Consider the following 16,730-nt stretch of genomic DNA (forward strand, 5'->3'; position numbering starts at 1 on the left):
TGCCAGAGTGGCCGTCTCCAAACTGATTCGTTGGCAGGCCTGCCAACCTTGGGCTGAAGTTAGCCTGGAAGGATCAGAATCTGTCTTTGTAGGCCAAGCCATTTTTATGGGCTTTTATGGAGTGTGTGTGTGTGTGTGTGTGTGTGTGTGTGTGTGTGTGGCCATGCTATAGTTATGTATTCTTAGTCACTTTTCCATTACTAAGACATAGGAAAATCTGTCTGAAAATTCCCTTCTGTTTCACTTGTTCTGAAGAGAACAAAAAGAAAAGGTTTCTGGCAACATTTCAGCCGTAGCTTCAGAGAGGTGTGATTGGGGTACAGCACTACTGGGGCCAGTGTGGTGGTGCTAGGGGCAATCAAAAGTGACCAATCCCCAGGGTAATATAACTTAGGCAAACACATCCAGGGATACTCAGTATCATGTATGTTTTCAGTAAATCTTTAAAAAACATTTCTTCATAATTACATTTCTTTAATCAAAGTAGTTCTCATAAGACATATAACAAAAAATGACAGTTCCCTGTCCTACCATTGTCTGTTGCCAGGTCCTCCTCCCCCCAATTTTTTAGCTGTTTCTTCCAGTACTTGTTTCATTATTTCTGAGTAACACCTGTAGACGTTATTTTTAAAAGCATGAACTTCAGTAGGAGGCACTCATAAAACAGCTTCACTCTTTTCCATCAGCACTTGTTTGGATTAGCTCTTTGGGGATTTTCTTTCTCACTCTTTGGGTTGCCAAAAGAAAATTCAAAGAGCTTTACTTGCTATGAATATTTTTTTGAGCAAGGAACAAACTGTTCATGAACTGGGAGACTTCAAACCCAAAGTGGTTAAAAACTTGGCTCTCAGCAGTTAAAGCTCAATTTGTAAAACATGAATGAAGAAGTACATTGTTTTTTAACTGTGATTATATTCTCTTTAGGGTCGTAGCACCGTGTACCTTTTCTTGTGTGTACTGATTGGCTTGGAAACTGTAAGGTCACACTGACATGAAGGAAACTTCAATTTTGTTTAAGACCAGAGTCAGCGTTTTAAGGAAATCAGGACAGCTTAAGATTTGGTTGTGTGACTGTGAGTGTTTGGTCCAGGGGTCTGTTCAAATTGTGGCCTCCATTTTGGTTTCTCTTTACAGGGTGAAACCTGGGGCAGGGCACATGACTTGTCACACTCAGGTAAACAGAAAGTCCTCCAGTCACTTTTTAGTCACATTAATGATCTAATTTCAATTAATAAAATGTCCAGTACAGTACTCTTCAAAAATGTCCTGATTAGGAGGAGGACTCTGGTGGAGCTCTAGGAATCTGTCTCCTCAGGTAGACAACAATTGCACTGGTAGAATCTGTCTGATGTGACTATTTTGGAACTCTGAAATCTGTCAAAGGCTTGCAACTTACAGGAGAAGAGTTGGAAAGTAAATTGTGGTGAAGTTCGGTCAATTTCAGCTCTTAGCACCTTAGCAGCTGCCCATCTCCCACCCCTACGATGTTCCTGGAGCCGCTTGCACACAGATTGCAGGAATTAGGGTGGGCAAAAAGAATGCTGTCCTCTAAGCATCAGGGATCAGTGCTGTGATCACCGATCGCTGCTTCTCATCTCAGAGGTGCAGACAAAGAAGTAAGCAGCCAGTGTTGTTGCACCTCCCCCATTTTTGCAAGTTCCTCCCCCTTCTCTTAACTTTTCTCTTTTCCCTCTTTTGAAAACCAGACATTAAAGACTAGGACATTCAAAAACATATAGAAGGAAAATTAGAAAGTGATTTTGCATACCCAGGGAAAGACTCCAAAAGACCTGAGAAGACTTTAAGTTTACACCTCAGGTTGATCCTTGGCACAGAGTAGCCTATAAGGATTAAAAATTTTTAAATAATAACAATAATCGAAAACAATGAAAACAGCAAACCTTGGGGATCGGGGAGAATCTGATATCCAGAGTTACCACATTATTAGATTCAGATATCCAGTGTTCAACAAAAAGTCACAAGGCATACAAATAAATAGGAGAGTATGACCCATTCAAAGGAAGAAACTAAATCAATAAAAACTGTCCCTGAAGAAGACCTGATGGCAGGTATACTAGATAAATACTTTAAAACAACTGTCTTAAAAATGCTAAAAGAAATTTAGGAAGATGTGGAGAAAGCCAAGACAGCAATGTATGAATAAAATGGAAATATAAATAAAGAGAGGAAACCTAAGAAGGATCTAGAAAGAAGACTGAGAGCTGAAAACTACAATAACTGAAATGAAAAATTAACTAGAGGAATACAAAAACATTTGAGCAGGCAGAATAGAGAATCAGCAAGCTTGAAGATAGGACAATGGAAATTATGGAGCCTGTGAAACAGAAACAAAAAAGGTCAAAGAAGAGTGAACAGAGCCCAAGGGACATGCAGGAAACCATCAAGTGGACCAGCATACACATTGTGGGAGTCCCAGAGGGAAAAGAGAGAGAGAAAGGGAAAGACATAATGGCTAAAATCTCTACAAATTTGATCGAAGACATGAATATAAACATCCAAGAAGCTCAACAAACTCCAGGTAAGATGAATTCAGACACCCACACTGAGACACACTATAATTAGAATTTCAAAAACAAAGGCAGAATCTTGGAAGCAGCAAGAGAGAAGTGAATCAACTAGAGAAAGCCCGCACGCAGCAATGAAGACCCAACGCAGCCAAAAATAATAAATAAATAAAAATAAATTTACTAAAAAAAAAAACAAGGAAGATCTCAAATCAACAACTTAACTTTACAACTTAAGGAGCTAGAAAAAGAAGAATAAACTAAACCCAAAGTAGCAGAAGGAAGGAAATGATAAAGATGAGAGCAGAGATAAATAGAGAATAGAAAAACTAGAGAAAAATCAATGGAACCAAAAGTTGGTTCTTTGAAAAGATCAACAAAATTGACAAACCTTTAGCTAGATGGACTAAGAGGCACAGGCAAGAAAGGAAAAAATAGACAAGTTGGGCTTCATGAAAATTGTAAAATTTTGTGAATCAAAAGACATACGTGGGGCTTCCCTGGTGGCGCAGTGGTTGAGAGTCCGCCTGCCGATGCAGGGGACACGGGTTCGTGTCCCGGTCTGGGAAGATCCCACATGCCGTGGAGCGGCTAGGCCCGTGAGCCATGGCTGCTGAGCCTGCGCGTCCAGAGCCTGTGCTCCGCAATGGGAGAGGCCACAACAGTGAGAGGCCCACATACCGCAAAAAAAAAAAAAAAGACATACATATAAATATAATAAAAAGACAGCATACAGAATGGGAGAAAGTATTTGCAAATCATATATCAGATAAGGGTTTACTATCCAGAATATATAAAGAACTCCTAAAACTCAGCAACAACAAAAAACCTGATTAAAAAATGTACAAAGGACTTGAATAGGCATTTCTTCAAAGAAGATGTACAAATGGCCAATAAGCATATGAAAAGATACTCTATCACAATCATTAGGGAAACGTAAATCAATACTACAATAAGATACCACCTCACACCCATAAGGATGCCTACTATCAAAAAAATAGAAAACAGCAACTATTGCTGAGGATAGAACCTTTATGCCCTGTTGGTGGGAATATAAAATGGTAAGTCACTGTGGAAAACAGTATGGTGGATTAAATTATAGTGTTATATCAATGTTAAATTTTCTGATTTTGATCATTATACTTTGACTATATAAGACATATTAGTTTTTGGTTGCCGCATAACAAATTATCACAAATTTAATGGCTAAAAAACACCCATTTATTATCTCACAGTTCTGGAGTTCAGAAGTCCAGGTGGGCTTAGCTGGGTTCTTTGCTTAGGGTCTAACATGGCTGAAATTAAGTGTGCCAGACTGGCCTCTTATCAGGAGGCTCTGGGAAGAATCACTGGGCTGTTGAGTTGTTGGCAGGATCAAGTTCCTTGTGGTTGTAGGACTGAGGTCCCCACTTTCTTTCTGGCTGCCGACCATTCTCAGCTCCTAGGGCCTGCTCCCAGGTCCTTTCCACATGGCCTTCTCCATCCTTAGGCCAGCAATAATACATTGAATTTTTTTGGTGTTTTGATTCTCTGACTTCCTCTGCTTTTAAGCGGCTAGTGTGATTACATTAAGTAATCACCCAGACAACATCTCTTTTGCTATGTAATGTAATTACGGGCGTGATATCAGTTCACACATTTCAGTCACACTCCAAGGGGCAGGGATAGGCAAGGGTTAGGGTCTTGGAGCTCGTGTTAGAATTTTGCAAACCCGATAAGAGAATGTCTTTTCTTGAGTACTACACACAGAAATATTTAGGGATAAAGGGAGGAATGAAAACAATTTAGCCTCAAATGGTCCAGAAAAATATTATCTATATATATTACTTATATATTTTAAAGCTTCCCAGGTAGCTCCAGTGTGCAGCCTGCACGTATACATGTATATGTATTTATATATTATACATATAGAGAGAGGAAAGGGAGGGAGGGAGAGAGGGCACATGGGCATGATAAAGCAAATGGAACAAAATGCAAATGATTGGAGTTCCTTGTTTTATTATTAAAACTTTTCTATAGGTTTTAAATGATATCAAAAATTGACCAAAAAAAAAATCAGGAAACAAAAGTCCAGTCCTTGTGTAGTGGTTAAAAATCTGGACTTCATTTAAAGCTGAAGTTTCTTGCCTCTCCCACCTCAACCTGCTTTAGGTCTAGAATCCGGAATCGTGTGATAGGAAGAAAGAAGTTCTCCTCCTACCTCCCAGCTTGTTCCAGGATTTCTGCTGCATCCTGGCTGGGAATGGTGGTGTGTAGGCGGGGAGGAGAGGTACAAGAATTACATCCATGTAATCTGATACCAGTTACATGTAGCTGGGATAATTGAAGCTGATTCTCCAAGTGTGTTTGTGGGTTCTGCACTCCCCCAAACCCCCGTTACTGGAGATCTCTCACTACAGTGGGTAATGTCTGCTTTGGCAGTCTGCCCCATATGGGCTCCTTAGGGGAGCATCACCAATAGGCAGACAGGGGCAGCCCCTTTAAGTGGCTCTGGGCCTCTTCTCTTTCCCTCCAGGGCTCACATCTGGACCATGGAAAACACTTATATATCCTTTGCTCTGACAAGCCCTGTGAATGTAGGCTCTTCCCAACATGGCCACCACCAAGGAACCATCGGTCAGTTTATGCCTTTAGTCTTTTCCAGGCCTGGATTCCTGAGCAGCCCCACAGCTCCAGGAAATACAGGTCGGGATGTCATTCCCATTAGGCTTAAGGTCAGAGGAAAGTAGCCCAGTCCACCCCACCCCTCCCCATGGGAGTGTGGAGGGCTCACAGTACACTTGACAGCTCTTTCCAAAGCATCTCTAATATCCAACTTCCTGACCTCCTCACTCCCAGTGCTTTGACTCCCTCTTAGTGGCAAGTGCTTGGGTTACAGCCCGGTGTTTCAGCCACTCTTTCCAAGTTGGCTTCGGTGGTCTAGCTTTGGAATGGGGGAGAGTTGGCTCCTATTTTGGGGGGGCCTTCAGCCAAAACAGGCAGACAGAATCACACTTTAATATCCTGTTGCATATGTTTATTGCTATTCCTGATTTATTGATTTTAGATATTATCTATTGATTCCTACTGTGGAGGATGAAGATATGGCCCTCTTACATCACCCCAGGCCCCCACTTCTCTTCCCTCCATCCTCTCAGAACAGGTATATCATACTTTTTTGGTTAATTCAATGTAAATTATTTGCCTAATTATGATTATGTATTATTTACTTCTAATCAAAGTGACATATTATGATGATGTTTCCTTTGTTGTAGGATTTTCCCCCCAGGAATTGAAATTTTTTCTTATTTTTTTACTTTGCTAGCTTTCTGTACTATCACCAATTCTTCTCAAACTCTCCATCGAATTATATAACTCCTTTGAAGAGTCTTTAACGCATCATCAAACATCCTGTGACCTATCCGTTTCACTTTTTTTTCTGGAAACTTCTGTCACTGGGTCTTCCATTCCTCTGCTCTATCTAAACTAGTTATACTTTAGGCCTGCTGCACAGCTGTGGGCTTAGACTTTCCTTCATCTCTCTCCTATTTCCTGGATCTATTGCTTCTTTTAGGTTTATGTCTTCATTTTGTTGGAGCACATCCTTCAGTAACTTCCTAAGAAAGGGTTCATGGGAGGAAATTTTTTAAAGACTCTGTATATCTGAAAATGCCCTTATTCTGCTCTCACAATTGATAATGTGGTTTGGGTATAGAATTCCAGGTTGGAAATGTTTTTCCTCAGCATTTTGAAAGCATTGATTTTAGGTTTTACAGGTGCTGTTGAGCAGTCTAAATACCTTTTTATTCCTAAATCTTTGAACGCAGCCTGTTTTTCCACTCTGAAAAGCTTTAAGGCCTATTCCAGTGTTTTGAAGTACTTAGTGCTTAATGATACGGATTTTTTTTCATCTTTTGTTCTGCATATCTGGTGCTTCCCTTCCATGTGGAAACTCACAGTTTCCATTTTGGGGAAACATTCTTGTATTATTTCTTCCTTTATATTTTCTCTTTTCTTTCTTCCAAAAAAGTCCTATTAGTTAGATATTAGACTTCTTAAATTAAGCCTCTGGCTTTGTTTTATTTTTTTCTCCTATTTCCTGCTTCTGTCTTTTTTGTTCTACTTTCCTGGAGTTTTCCTCCATTTTATTTTCTAACAATTCTATTTAAGTTAAAACATTTTTTTCTATCATATTTTAAACTAAGAGCCCTTATTGCTCTTTTCATGGATAACTATCATGACTTTTCTCTGTGGGAATGTTCTAGTTTTGAGGGGAGGGGGTTGAAATTTTGTTTTGCTTCCTGCAGTATCTCTAGTTCCTTCAATCCTTTTCCCTACTTGTTAGCAGTTTGTCTTAAATAAATATCTTTAGGTTCATTCACATTTAAGAGTAAAGCCTTAAAAACTGGCTGGAAGCTCTGTGTGCATGGCTGGGACTCAAGGGGTAGGTTACATTGTAGGGTGACCAGCTGTGAACCTGGATGTTTCATTGAAGAGCCCAGCAAGGTCTGGATCCGTAGGTCTTTTAGGGAGGAGGCTTGGGGAGGGGCAATTCCATTTCTCCAAAGAAAACTTCCAGTCTCCTGCTTGGCTGTACCCCAAGCTGGTGTTCTCGGAGCCGAGTAACGCAGCTTCTGGTCTGTAGACTGTCTCCATCTGTTTGCATCACAGCTCTTCTTCATCTTTCACTCACCCCACCATCCCAGGGCCCAGAACCTGTCTGGTTAAGTTTTTCTGTAGACCAACCTCTCTCTCCTCCTTGGGGGAGGGTGGTGGTATTTTCTGGCTTCCCGGAATAGGTGAGCGGACCTGGCCTTGAACCGGTCTCTCCTTACCCACCACCTTCTGCTGCACCTGGTGCCTCCAGGTACTGGCTCTTTTGGGGATTCTGGGGTCAAGTTCACTTCTTTGTCCTTATTACCCACTCTGCTGGCATTTGGTGTCCAGCTCTGTTAGTTCTTCTCTTTTATCTCCTTTCCTTCATCTAAAAATGTATTGACATTTCTAGTACAATGTTTCTCTTGGGCTTACGCTTCTTTTTATTATTATCCCTTTGCCCTCATTTTAGAGACGTTTGAAGATGAATAAGTGTTCAATCTACCACAGATTAATAATGTATTATATTTTTATTAGTAGTAAATATGTGGATACATACACACACAGGAACATATAAATACATTTGAATGATCCAAAGGTGAATAGTGAAAATCATCTCCCTTTCACCTTGTCCTTCAGTCCCTCCACAGAGGTGCCCGCAGTTACCAGTGGCTTGTATATGTCTTTCCAAAGAAAGGCTATACACCCTTTCACATCGATGCGTAAAAATCATGTAAGTAGGGATTAATGGATTTTACTTTAAATCAAGAAAGCAATTTCTTCGCATAGCCCTGCAGAATATTCATATTTTCAGTAAAGGGCAGTGCTTAACCCAAGGACACGCATCTCTTCTAGTCGGATTTCAGGTTCCACTGCAGGTGGCAGGCAGTGTTAGGGGGCTTTCCAGGTGCCCCGTGTAGTTAGCTACCTGCACCACGGCCAGCTGTGGGTGTTGCTGAGGGCCACATGCGTGGGACAGTTGTTGGTGGCCCTCTCGCACTTCCCGTGTGGCTTTCTTTATCATCCCTGTCCTCTCTCCTTCTATTTTGTCCTCCGTATTTCTTCCTGTTTTCACCCTTTCCCCTCCAGATCCGTTTAGCTGAGTCATGCTCCCATGGGTGAGCCATGGGGCTAAGGGATGCACCCTAATTCGGTGCCTCTGTGGGTTTAAAAATAAATTAGCACCCTAATGGGTGTGCTCATCGCGCCCCTGGTGGGGAGGTTTCATTAGGAGATGCACCCAGAGGCCTCCCTGGGGCTTTCAGATGGGCTGCTTGACCTGACAGTCCAGAGCTGTGATGTCGCTGTGACTCTTCGTCCCTGCAACAGGGCCTGCTGCTGCCAAACCAGCCTTGATCTCAAAACTGGAGCGGAGAGCTGCACCCTGGATCCAGGACCCAAACGGGCCAAAGTGGGGGAAAGGCCGTCCTCCAGGTGGGTCTTGACCTGCTGGCTTCTGAAGGGTTGTCCGGGGGCCCAGGCAGCCCTGGCGAGTCACACGGTGCTAGTCCCGCCGTCCTCCTGCTGGGCCTGCTGTGCACCAGGCCGTGTATCGGTAGGAAAACGTGAATAAGCAACTGACTGTGCCTTCGCAGTGTAGACGAATCTGAGAAACCGGGACGGTTTGGGAAAAATAAGGAGCTTTGATGAGCAGAAGTGAAACGGGGAGACTGTGGTAGAGCTGATGGGGGTGGTGCGTGGTGGACACTGGCCATGAGGAGCCCCGTGACCCACGGCTGGGAGCCTCTGCTGCCTTCTCCCCGCTCCTCTGGTGTTTAGTGACAACACTGCTGGTCTGTGAGAGTTAGCAATTCGTGTATCTCTGTCAGTAACTTACTGGCTAATAGCTACTGTGTATACTGCTATGCCTCCCTTGTTTCCAAGACTCATAAGAAGACTTTTGGATGTTTAACCTCATTTCTTTGTGGTGCCTCGAAAGAGGATTAAAACCATCCAATAGCATCTGTGGCCAAGGTGCTAGGTAAGCTTATTAGCATCTGATGTCACATGATCTCAGGGTAGATATGTGGATAGGGAGGGGGAGGCTGGCTAAAGAATCCACAAGGATTAGCAGACAACTCTTGGGGAGACAGACTGGCTTTCAGAGAAACTAGTGGGAAAGGATTTAAATAGAAGCCACTACTGATTTCTAGAAAGGTGGATGACATTCATCCTCTCTGCTTTGCGTAAGGGGTACTTACTGAATTGGGGTGTCTTAGCTGATAGGAGGCTGCAGAGTTCTGGGCAGCAAAACCGAGCACAGTTTGACTTGCTCCAAAGGGAAGAAGACGACGGTGGCCATCAGAGAGGCACACACACAGGCCTCGGCTGAAGAATCTGCACTGCTCCCAGCTCCTGCCATGGAGACGTGCACCTCCTACTGCAATCCCAGCCTTTGTGAAGTAGAAGCAGATGGACGGAGGAAAATCAAGAGGACTTACAGACCCCGCTCAATTCAGAGGTCGTGGTTTGGGCAGTTCCCATGGTTAGTAATTGACCCCAAAGAGACCAAGCTCTTCTGCTCAGCTTGCAAAGAAAGACCTAGTCTCCACGACAGATCATCCCGGTTAGTCCGAGGTTACACGGGTCCTTTTAAAGTGGAGACTTTAAAGTACCATGAAGTCAGCAAAGCACACAAGCTCTGTGTCAACACCCTGGAAGTCAAGGAAGACACCCCGCAGGCCGCCCTCGTCCCCGAGATCTCCAGTGACCTGATGGCCGACATGGAGCACTTTTTCAATGCCGCCTATTCCATCGCGTACCACTCGAGGCCCCTGAACGACTTCGAGAAGATCCTGCAACTCCTCCAAAGCACTGGGACCGTGATTTTGGGCAAGTACCGAAATCGCACCGCCTGCACTCAGTTCATCAGATACATCTCCGAGACTCTGAAGAAGGAGATCCTTGAGGATGTCCGGAACTCCCCGTGTGTGAGCGTGTTGCTGGACAGCGCCACAGACACCTCCGACCAGTCCTGTGTGGGCATTTACATCCGCTACTTCAAGGGAATGGAGGTGAAGGAGTCTTACATCACTCTGGCCCCACTCTACAGCGAGACGGTGGATGGATACTTTGAGACCATCATCTCTGCCCTGGACGAACTGGACATCCCCTTCCGGAAGCCTGGCTGGGTAGTGGGCCTGGGAACCGATGGCTCAACCATGCTGAGCTGCAGAGGAGGTCTGGTGGAGAAGCTCCAGGAGATCGTCCCCCAGCTGCTGCCGGTGCATTGTGTGGCCCACCGGCTACACCTGGCCGTGGTTGACGCCTGTGGAGGCATCGACCTGGTCAAGAAGTGTGACCGGCACATCCGAACCGTCTTCAAGTTCTATCAGTCCTCGAACAAAAGGCTGAATGAGCTGCAGGAAGGCGCGGCCCCGCTGGAGCAGGAAATCATCCGCCTGAAGGACCTGAACGCTGTCAGGTGGGTGGCCAGCAAGAGGCGCACGCTGAGTGCGCTCATCGTGAGCTGGCCCGCCCTGGCCAGGCACCTGCAGAGCGTGGCGGAAGCAGGTGGCCAGGTCGGGCACAGGGCCAAGGGCGTGCTGAAGCTGATGAAGGGCTTCCATTTCGTCAAGTTCTGCCACTTCCTCTTGGACTTCCTGAGCATCTACAGGCCTTTGTCCGAAGTGTGCCAGAAGGAGATCGTGCTGATTACGGAGGTGAACTCCACGCTGGGCCGGGCCTATGTAGCACTGGAGACCCTCCGGCACCAGGCAGGACCCAAGGAGGAGGAGTTCAATGCCGGCTTCAGGGATGGGCGGCTCCACGGCATCTTCTTGGACAGAATGGAGATGGCAGAATGGCGGTTCCAGGCGGACAGGGAGAGAATGATCCTGACTGGGATTGAATACCTCCAGCAAAGGTTTGACGTGGACCGTCCCCCTCAGCTCAAGAACATGGAGGTGTTTGACGCCATGGCCTGGCCAAGTGGGATGGAACTGGCCGGTTTTGGGAATGATGATATTCTTGCCCTGGCCAGATATTTTGAACTCTCACTGCCCCCAGGATACAGCGAGGAAGCACTGCTGGAGGAGTGGCTGGGCCTGAAAGCCATCGCCAAGAACTTGCCATTCTCCATGCTGTGCAGGAACGCCCTGGCCCAGGACTGCCGCTTCCCCTTGCTCAGCAGGCTCGTGGCAGTGGTGGTCTGTGTGCCCGTCTCCACCTCCTGCTGTGAGCGCGGGTTCAGTGCCATGAACCGGATCAGGACCGATGAGAGGACCAAGCTCTCCAACGAGGTGATCAACATGCTCATGATGACAGCGGTGAATGGTGTGGCCGTCACAGAGTACAACCCCCAGCCCGCCATCCAGCACTGGTACCTGACCTCCTCAGGTCGGCGCTTCAGCCACGTCTACGCCTGTGCCCAAGTGCCACCCCGCTCCCACACAAGTAAGTATGCGTGGCAGAGTTCCTGGACATGGGGAAGCAAAGGAAGAGAATCTTAGCTTCCCAACCCCATGCTGAGCCCACAGCCTGGTAGAGTCTGCTCAAGTCCGCTGTCACAGTGGGCTTGCCCTAAGGTGTCACGTGCCCTACCATTTGCTAGACCAGTGGGTGCTCAAGACGGGACACCTGCCCTCCAGGAGATTATGATCCAGCTAGCAGGCAGGACGCCCACCCTGCAGGGCACAGGGCATACAGCTAAGAGCAGGACTTTCCAGAGCAAGGCTGCCCAGGTTCAAATGCTCGTCCTGCCGCTGACTAGCACGTGACCTGGGGCAGCTTAATCTCTCTGTGCTATGGTTTTTCATCTGTAAAGCGGATTAATAGACGTGAAGGGCTTGGAACAGCGTCTGGCCAGTAGTGCCCACGGCAGTCTTTAAAGGTGCAGACTAGTACCAGAAATCACGCGGGGACTGGGCCAGCGAGGGCAGAGACACCACATCCCCGTGGGGCTGTGCGGACCCTGTTTGCAGAGGGAAGAGGTCGGTGCAGGTCACAGGGGCTGTGAGGACGGTGCTGTGTGGAGGAGAAGGTTGGGGGTTTCAGGCAGGGGAGGGGTCCGTGAGGAAAGCCTCCCACCTAGCCTGGAAGGCCAGGTGGGGACTGGGCTTGAGGGGGAGGTGACATTATCCTGGAGGCCAAGTTACTGGAAGTCTTAAGTACGAAATTTTCCTCTTTTCAAGTAGTCACTGAACACCAAAGAAAACCAGAGCTTCTCCAGGCTGCTCCTGTGTCACTGAACGGTGACAGAGCCATGGTTTTTCTCCCTTGGCGTCTTCCTACAGCGGGTCTCCGTCCTCTTGCTTCTGCTGTCATCTTACCTCAGGGTCTGTGATCAGCAGCAGTGGACTGGCCTCAGGGTTGACAGACGCTCTGTAGGAAGCATGGTGGCCCTGGACCTGCAGCTGGGGGGCGGGTGCAGGGAGGGGGCCGTAGAAGTGGAGAGAAGGAAGGAGGGTGATTCCAACATGGGAGTCCTTCACCCACGCATTTGGTGAGTGAGTTGCTCTCAGTGCCCTATCTGTGAAGGTGAAGGAGAAGACGCCATCAGCTGTGCGCTTCTGCAAGTTGTAATCATGGGGCGATGGGACTAGTACGTCTGAAGCAAACAGAGAACACGGCCAGATTGTATATGACAAAGCCTTCTTTCCCAGGCAGTTTCTCAGCCTCAGCACTGCTGCCGTTTAGGGCCAGGTAGTGCTTCGCTGTGGGTGCCTGTCCTGCGCCTGGCCACCCCTGGCCTTTCCCACTACACACACACTGGGTACCAGTAGCACCCTCCCCGTTGCAGCAATCAAGAAGGTCTCCGGACTCTGCCAGATGTCCCCTGGGAGCAAAATTGCCCTCCCGCATGAGCTCCGCTGCCCCAGGGTGAAAGTCAGCAGAGTGGGACTCCATCAGGCCTGCAGAGAGCAGCCCTTGTGCGTCTCCAGTCTGTTCTGCCAGGGGTTCTTCACCAAACATACCTTGGGGCGCAGTTGGTTGTGGGGAGGGGATTATCATCTGATCTGTTTTCTCTGTCTGACTGTACCCTCCCTTTCCTCCCGCACGAGGGGCGGGGCTCAGGAAGGAGAAGATGGGAGCGCTCCGTGTGGAGGAGGCCGTGACCCAGAAGCCGCCCATCCCGTCCTACAGGGAACCCATGGAGGTCCTGACGGACTGCGTCCTAGAGCCACGCCACGGACTCCTGTGTCCCCACCCCAGCCAAGAGGCCCTGGGCTGTCCTGATAAAGCGCTCCTGTAAGAGCAGGACCCTGAGGGGTTGCCTGGGAGCCCCCTGCTGCCCTGGCCCTCGTGATCATGGTGACAGGCCCTGGGATTCTAGGCTGCCCTAGAGTCTTCGCTTGGTGGGGACTCCCTAAGCACTGGGAAGCGGCAGTGACAAGATAATTCAGCCCACATCCCAGGGAGGCGGGGGTGGGGGTGGGGTGGGGGGGGTGGGGGGGTGGTCAGGAGGCGCACAGCCTGCTTACCGAGGCCCCGCCTAGGCTGGGCGCGACCTCCCAGCACTTGAGTATGCAGGAGGGTTCGCGTCTCAAGCTCATTTTAAAGGTGCTTCAGGAGACAATTCCATCATGAAAGATTTCACCCCATGTTTTGGTGGCAGGAGGACTTTTCTGAAGTGGGAGAGACGGTTGGGGGTAGGGGGCTTAAAGGAGCCTTCCAGCCCCTGGGTAGCTGGGGAGCATCCCAGCGGGCTGCCCACAGCCTGAGTGGCGTGGGGTAGACATGTGGTGAGGGGCCTGGGATGAGCAGGTCTAGGGACAGCGGCCTGGCTCTGGGATCTATCCCCCTGGCTCCATGGCAGAAGCAGGGAAGCCTCAACTTCAAATGGGAGACTCGCATCAGAGACTTTCTCTATCTCCTCCCAGGGCCTTCCTTTAGGGTGAGGCAAGCAGAACCCCTTGGCACAGAGCAATCAAGAAAGGTTATCCTCCTGCAGCTCCCAGACAGGGGAGGAGTGTTTCCCTGGAGGGGGCCTGGCCTTTTCCACCAGTCGCAGCCCTTGTGTTTTGCTGAGCCCGGGTCTTCTACGGAGCAGAGCGGACAGGACAGGTTTGCACTGGGGGGGCTTGGGATCCTGTCCCAACTCTGCTGCAGGCAGTGGTTCAACCATGATTAATCCCTTCCTCCTTTCTGTGCCTTTGTGTCCCTCTCCATGAAGTGGCAGTAGAGAAGCCAAGTGCCTGCTGGTGCCCCAGCTGCCACAGGACTGATGGATGACAGCGCCTCCAGCTCTGAAAGACGGCCCTCAGGCTGCAGAGTGGACTTGGCTGCCTTCAGCCCTTGTCCTTGTCCCTTGCCACCCAAGTCCTTATTACGGGAAGAGGTGCTCTCTCAACATGCCCTCAGCATAATGGTCTAGTCCACTCTTCCCAAAGTTGCTCTGGGGACCAGCTTGGGAATCACTAGGGGTGTCTGTTTAAATCTGTTTCACCCCAGACCCACCTGATCAGATCCCCGGGACTGTTTCCAGCAAGGCCCTCCAGGAACTTTGTGGGCTTACTCAAGCATGAGAACCACCGCCCTGGCGGCACAGAAGGGTGTCCCACGCTATTTGGCTCCCGTTGCCCTCCCCACATCAGCCCATCTCCTCTTCCACCCGGAAGTAAAGCACTTTTCCTTCCAGGGCAGCTGCTTTGGGCAGGTTCCTAGGCTGCTCCTCCGGCTGAGGATGATGTAGTGTCTGGGTCCCGCCTTCCTAACCACAGGTGGGAAACGAGGGCAGGTTAGAGGGAAGGGCTTCTTTGCCGCTGCCTTTCTCTTGTTTTAGACGGGCAGGAAGTAGTGCTCCGTCCTGGCCATGCTGCCTGGCCCTAGGTGGGGTCCCTGCTCTGTGATGCAGGTCCAAGTGGCCTGGCCCTCAAGCAGCCATCTGTCCACTTCCCACTCCTAGAAGGTGCCGAGAGCCCCTGAGATGCTGGTAGCGAGTGTCTCACTGTCTGGCAGAACCCCTGGTTCCCAGTGTCTCTGACTCTCCCTTCCCAGCACCCCACCCTTAGCACTTAGCCTTAGCGCCATCGCTTTCCTGTTTTCTTCAGCTTCGAGCTAGGAATTCCGTTTTCGCTTTCTGCCGTTTCACCTGTGGCACTGTCTCCCTGACAGCCCCGTGTTCCGGGGGCTGAGGTGTACCACGGGCCCTTAGAGCTTGAACCCTGGCGGTGTTACTGTCCACATGGCCAAGATGGAGCCCAGGCCTCCCTCTGCCATTCGCATAGGTCACCGTGGGGAGTTCAGGAATCTGCACTAGGCCAGGCACCGCGGGTGTGAGTTGGTGGGATGGAAGGGAGGAGGGCCCGTTAAAGTGGGCCCCCCCACCCTATCCATAGCGATTCAGATTGAGGTGACTTTCTCGTAGGCATCCTCCCCATGGCACCTTCTATCCTTTAAGAATCCTCAGAGCAAGAGGCTAGTCCTGCGAGCAGTGCCGTGCCTGAGTGCCACATGCACGATTCCCTGTGCGAGTCTAGTCGTGGAGGTGGAGGCCAGCTAGGGACGCCCCTGCCTCTCCACATCTGTGCTCTGAGGAAGCCTCCGATGCCAGCTCGTGAGAAACTTGGGCCCCTTGGCAGGGTGTGGGGGGGGGGCGACTGAAAATGCTGTTTGTCACAGGGATTTGCACTACCCGCTTTCTCGAGGGGCACAGGCATGCCCTGGGTCCCCTCTGTTTGCTAATGGCAGAGAGGACGCTGACCATTTTGTGCAGGACCCCAGGCTGAAGCTTGGTGAGACCCCTTGCCCAAGCTGACATCTCGTTTTTGTTTCAAGAGACTTGCAGCATTTCAGACCCCAGGGCCTGGAGACCCTGTTGTTGGAGAGCCTTCCTATTTTTGCCTCACAAAAAAACAAGCTGAAGGGCATTGGGGATGGAAGGAGCAAGCTCTTTGCCTTTGGCCAGAGTCCTAGCCATGCCTCCACCCTCATTCCCTACCTGTGATCTCCATAGACATGCCCACAGGGCTGACATTCTGAGTGACCAGCATTTTAACTGACAGTTTGAGTTCAGTAGCCATAGAGACCAGGTGGGAAGGCGGGGTCCCGACCCCCTGTTCTAGCCAGACACGTTGGAGTGTAATTTACTCCAGACACTTTTCTTCCCTCGAAGCGCAAGTTCAGTTCCTAGGGTGCTAAGTATTTAGCAGGACAGTGTGAAGATGGGCCGTTTCCCTCATCCAAGTGGCTGACGAGGTCACCCCAGGTAATTGGCCCAGGGATGTTCTCTCCTCCTCTGGTTTCAAAGATGTGCAAAACATGGTTTAAAAAACCATGTCTGGGTCTTCCCTGGTGGCGCAGTTGTTGAGAGTCCGCCTGCCGATGCAGGGGACACGGGTTCGTGCCCCGGTCCGGGAAGATCCCACATGCGGCGGAGCGGCTGGGCCCGTGAGCCATGGCCGCTGAGCCTGCGCGTCCGGAGCCTGTGCTCCGCACCGGGACAGGCCACAACAATGAGAGGCCCGCTTACCGCAAAAAAAAAAAAAAAAAAAAAAACCATGTCTGATTCTCAACCTTTTTTTATTTGAATAAAGCAGAGTTTATTTCGACACATGCCTCAGTCCTGTTAATCCCGTAACCAAAACTAGCATACTGGGGGAGCTGCTCAAAGCTAATTATCTCTGGCTCAGAGCAAAGCCCGCCCACGCCCCCACCCCGAGTGACGCGCTGAAGCGCCTGCGCGGGTCG

The 16,730-nt window shown here is 49.1% G+C and overlaps 1 protein-coding gene across 3 annotated transcripts in view; it reads left to right on the forward strand.

Moving 5' to 3' along the window:
* Positions 1 to 16,730, forward strand: part of ZNF862 (zinc finger protein 862) — a 32,943-nt gene that overhangs the window by 16,049 nt on the left and 164 nt on the right. Inside the window, exons 7-9 of one of the 3 annotated variants that reach the window (XM_073810042.1) lie at positions 8,430 to 8,534; positions 9,381 to 11,495; positions 13,116 to 13,255. In XM_073810042.1, the coding sequence (XP_073666143.1) occupies positions 8,430 to 8,534; positions 9,381 to 11,495; positions 13,116 to 13,156 (2,261 nt within the window). In that variant the 3' untranslated portion in view covers positions 13,157 to 13,255. Of the gene's footprint in view, positions 1 to 8,429; positions 8,535 to 9,380; positions 11,496 to 13,102; positions 16,592 to 16,730 lie in introns of those variants that run through there. The other 2 variants (XM_073810043.1, XM_073810044.1) reach the window with 2 other exon arrangements.

This window comes from Tursiops truncatus, chromosome 9 (assembly GCF_011762595.2).
Source record: "Tursiops truncatus isolate mTurTru1 chromosome 9, mTurTru1.mat.Y, whole genome shotgun sequence".
NCBI lineage: Eukaryota > Metazoa > Chordata > Mammalia > Artiodactyla > Delphinidae > Tursiops > Tursiops truncatus.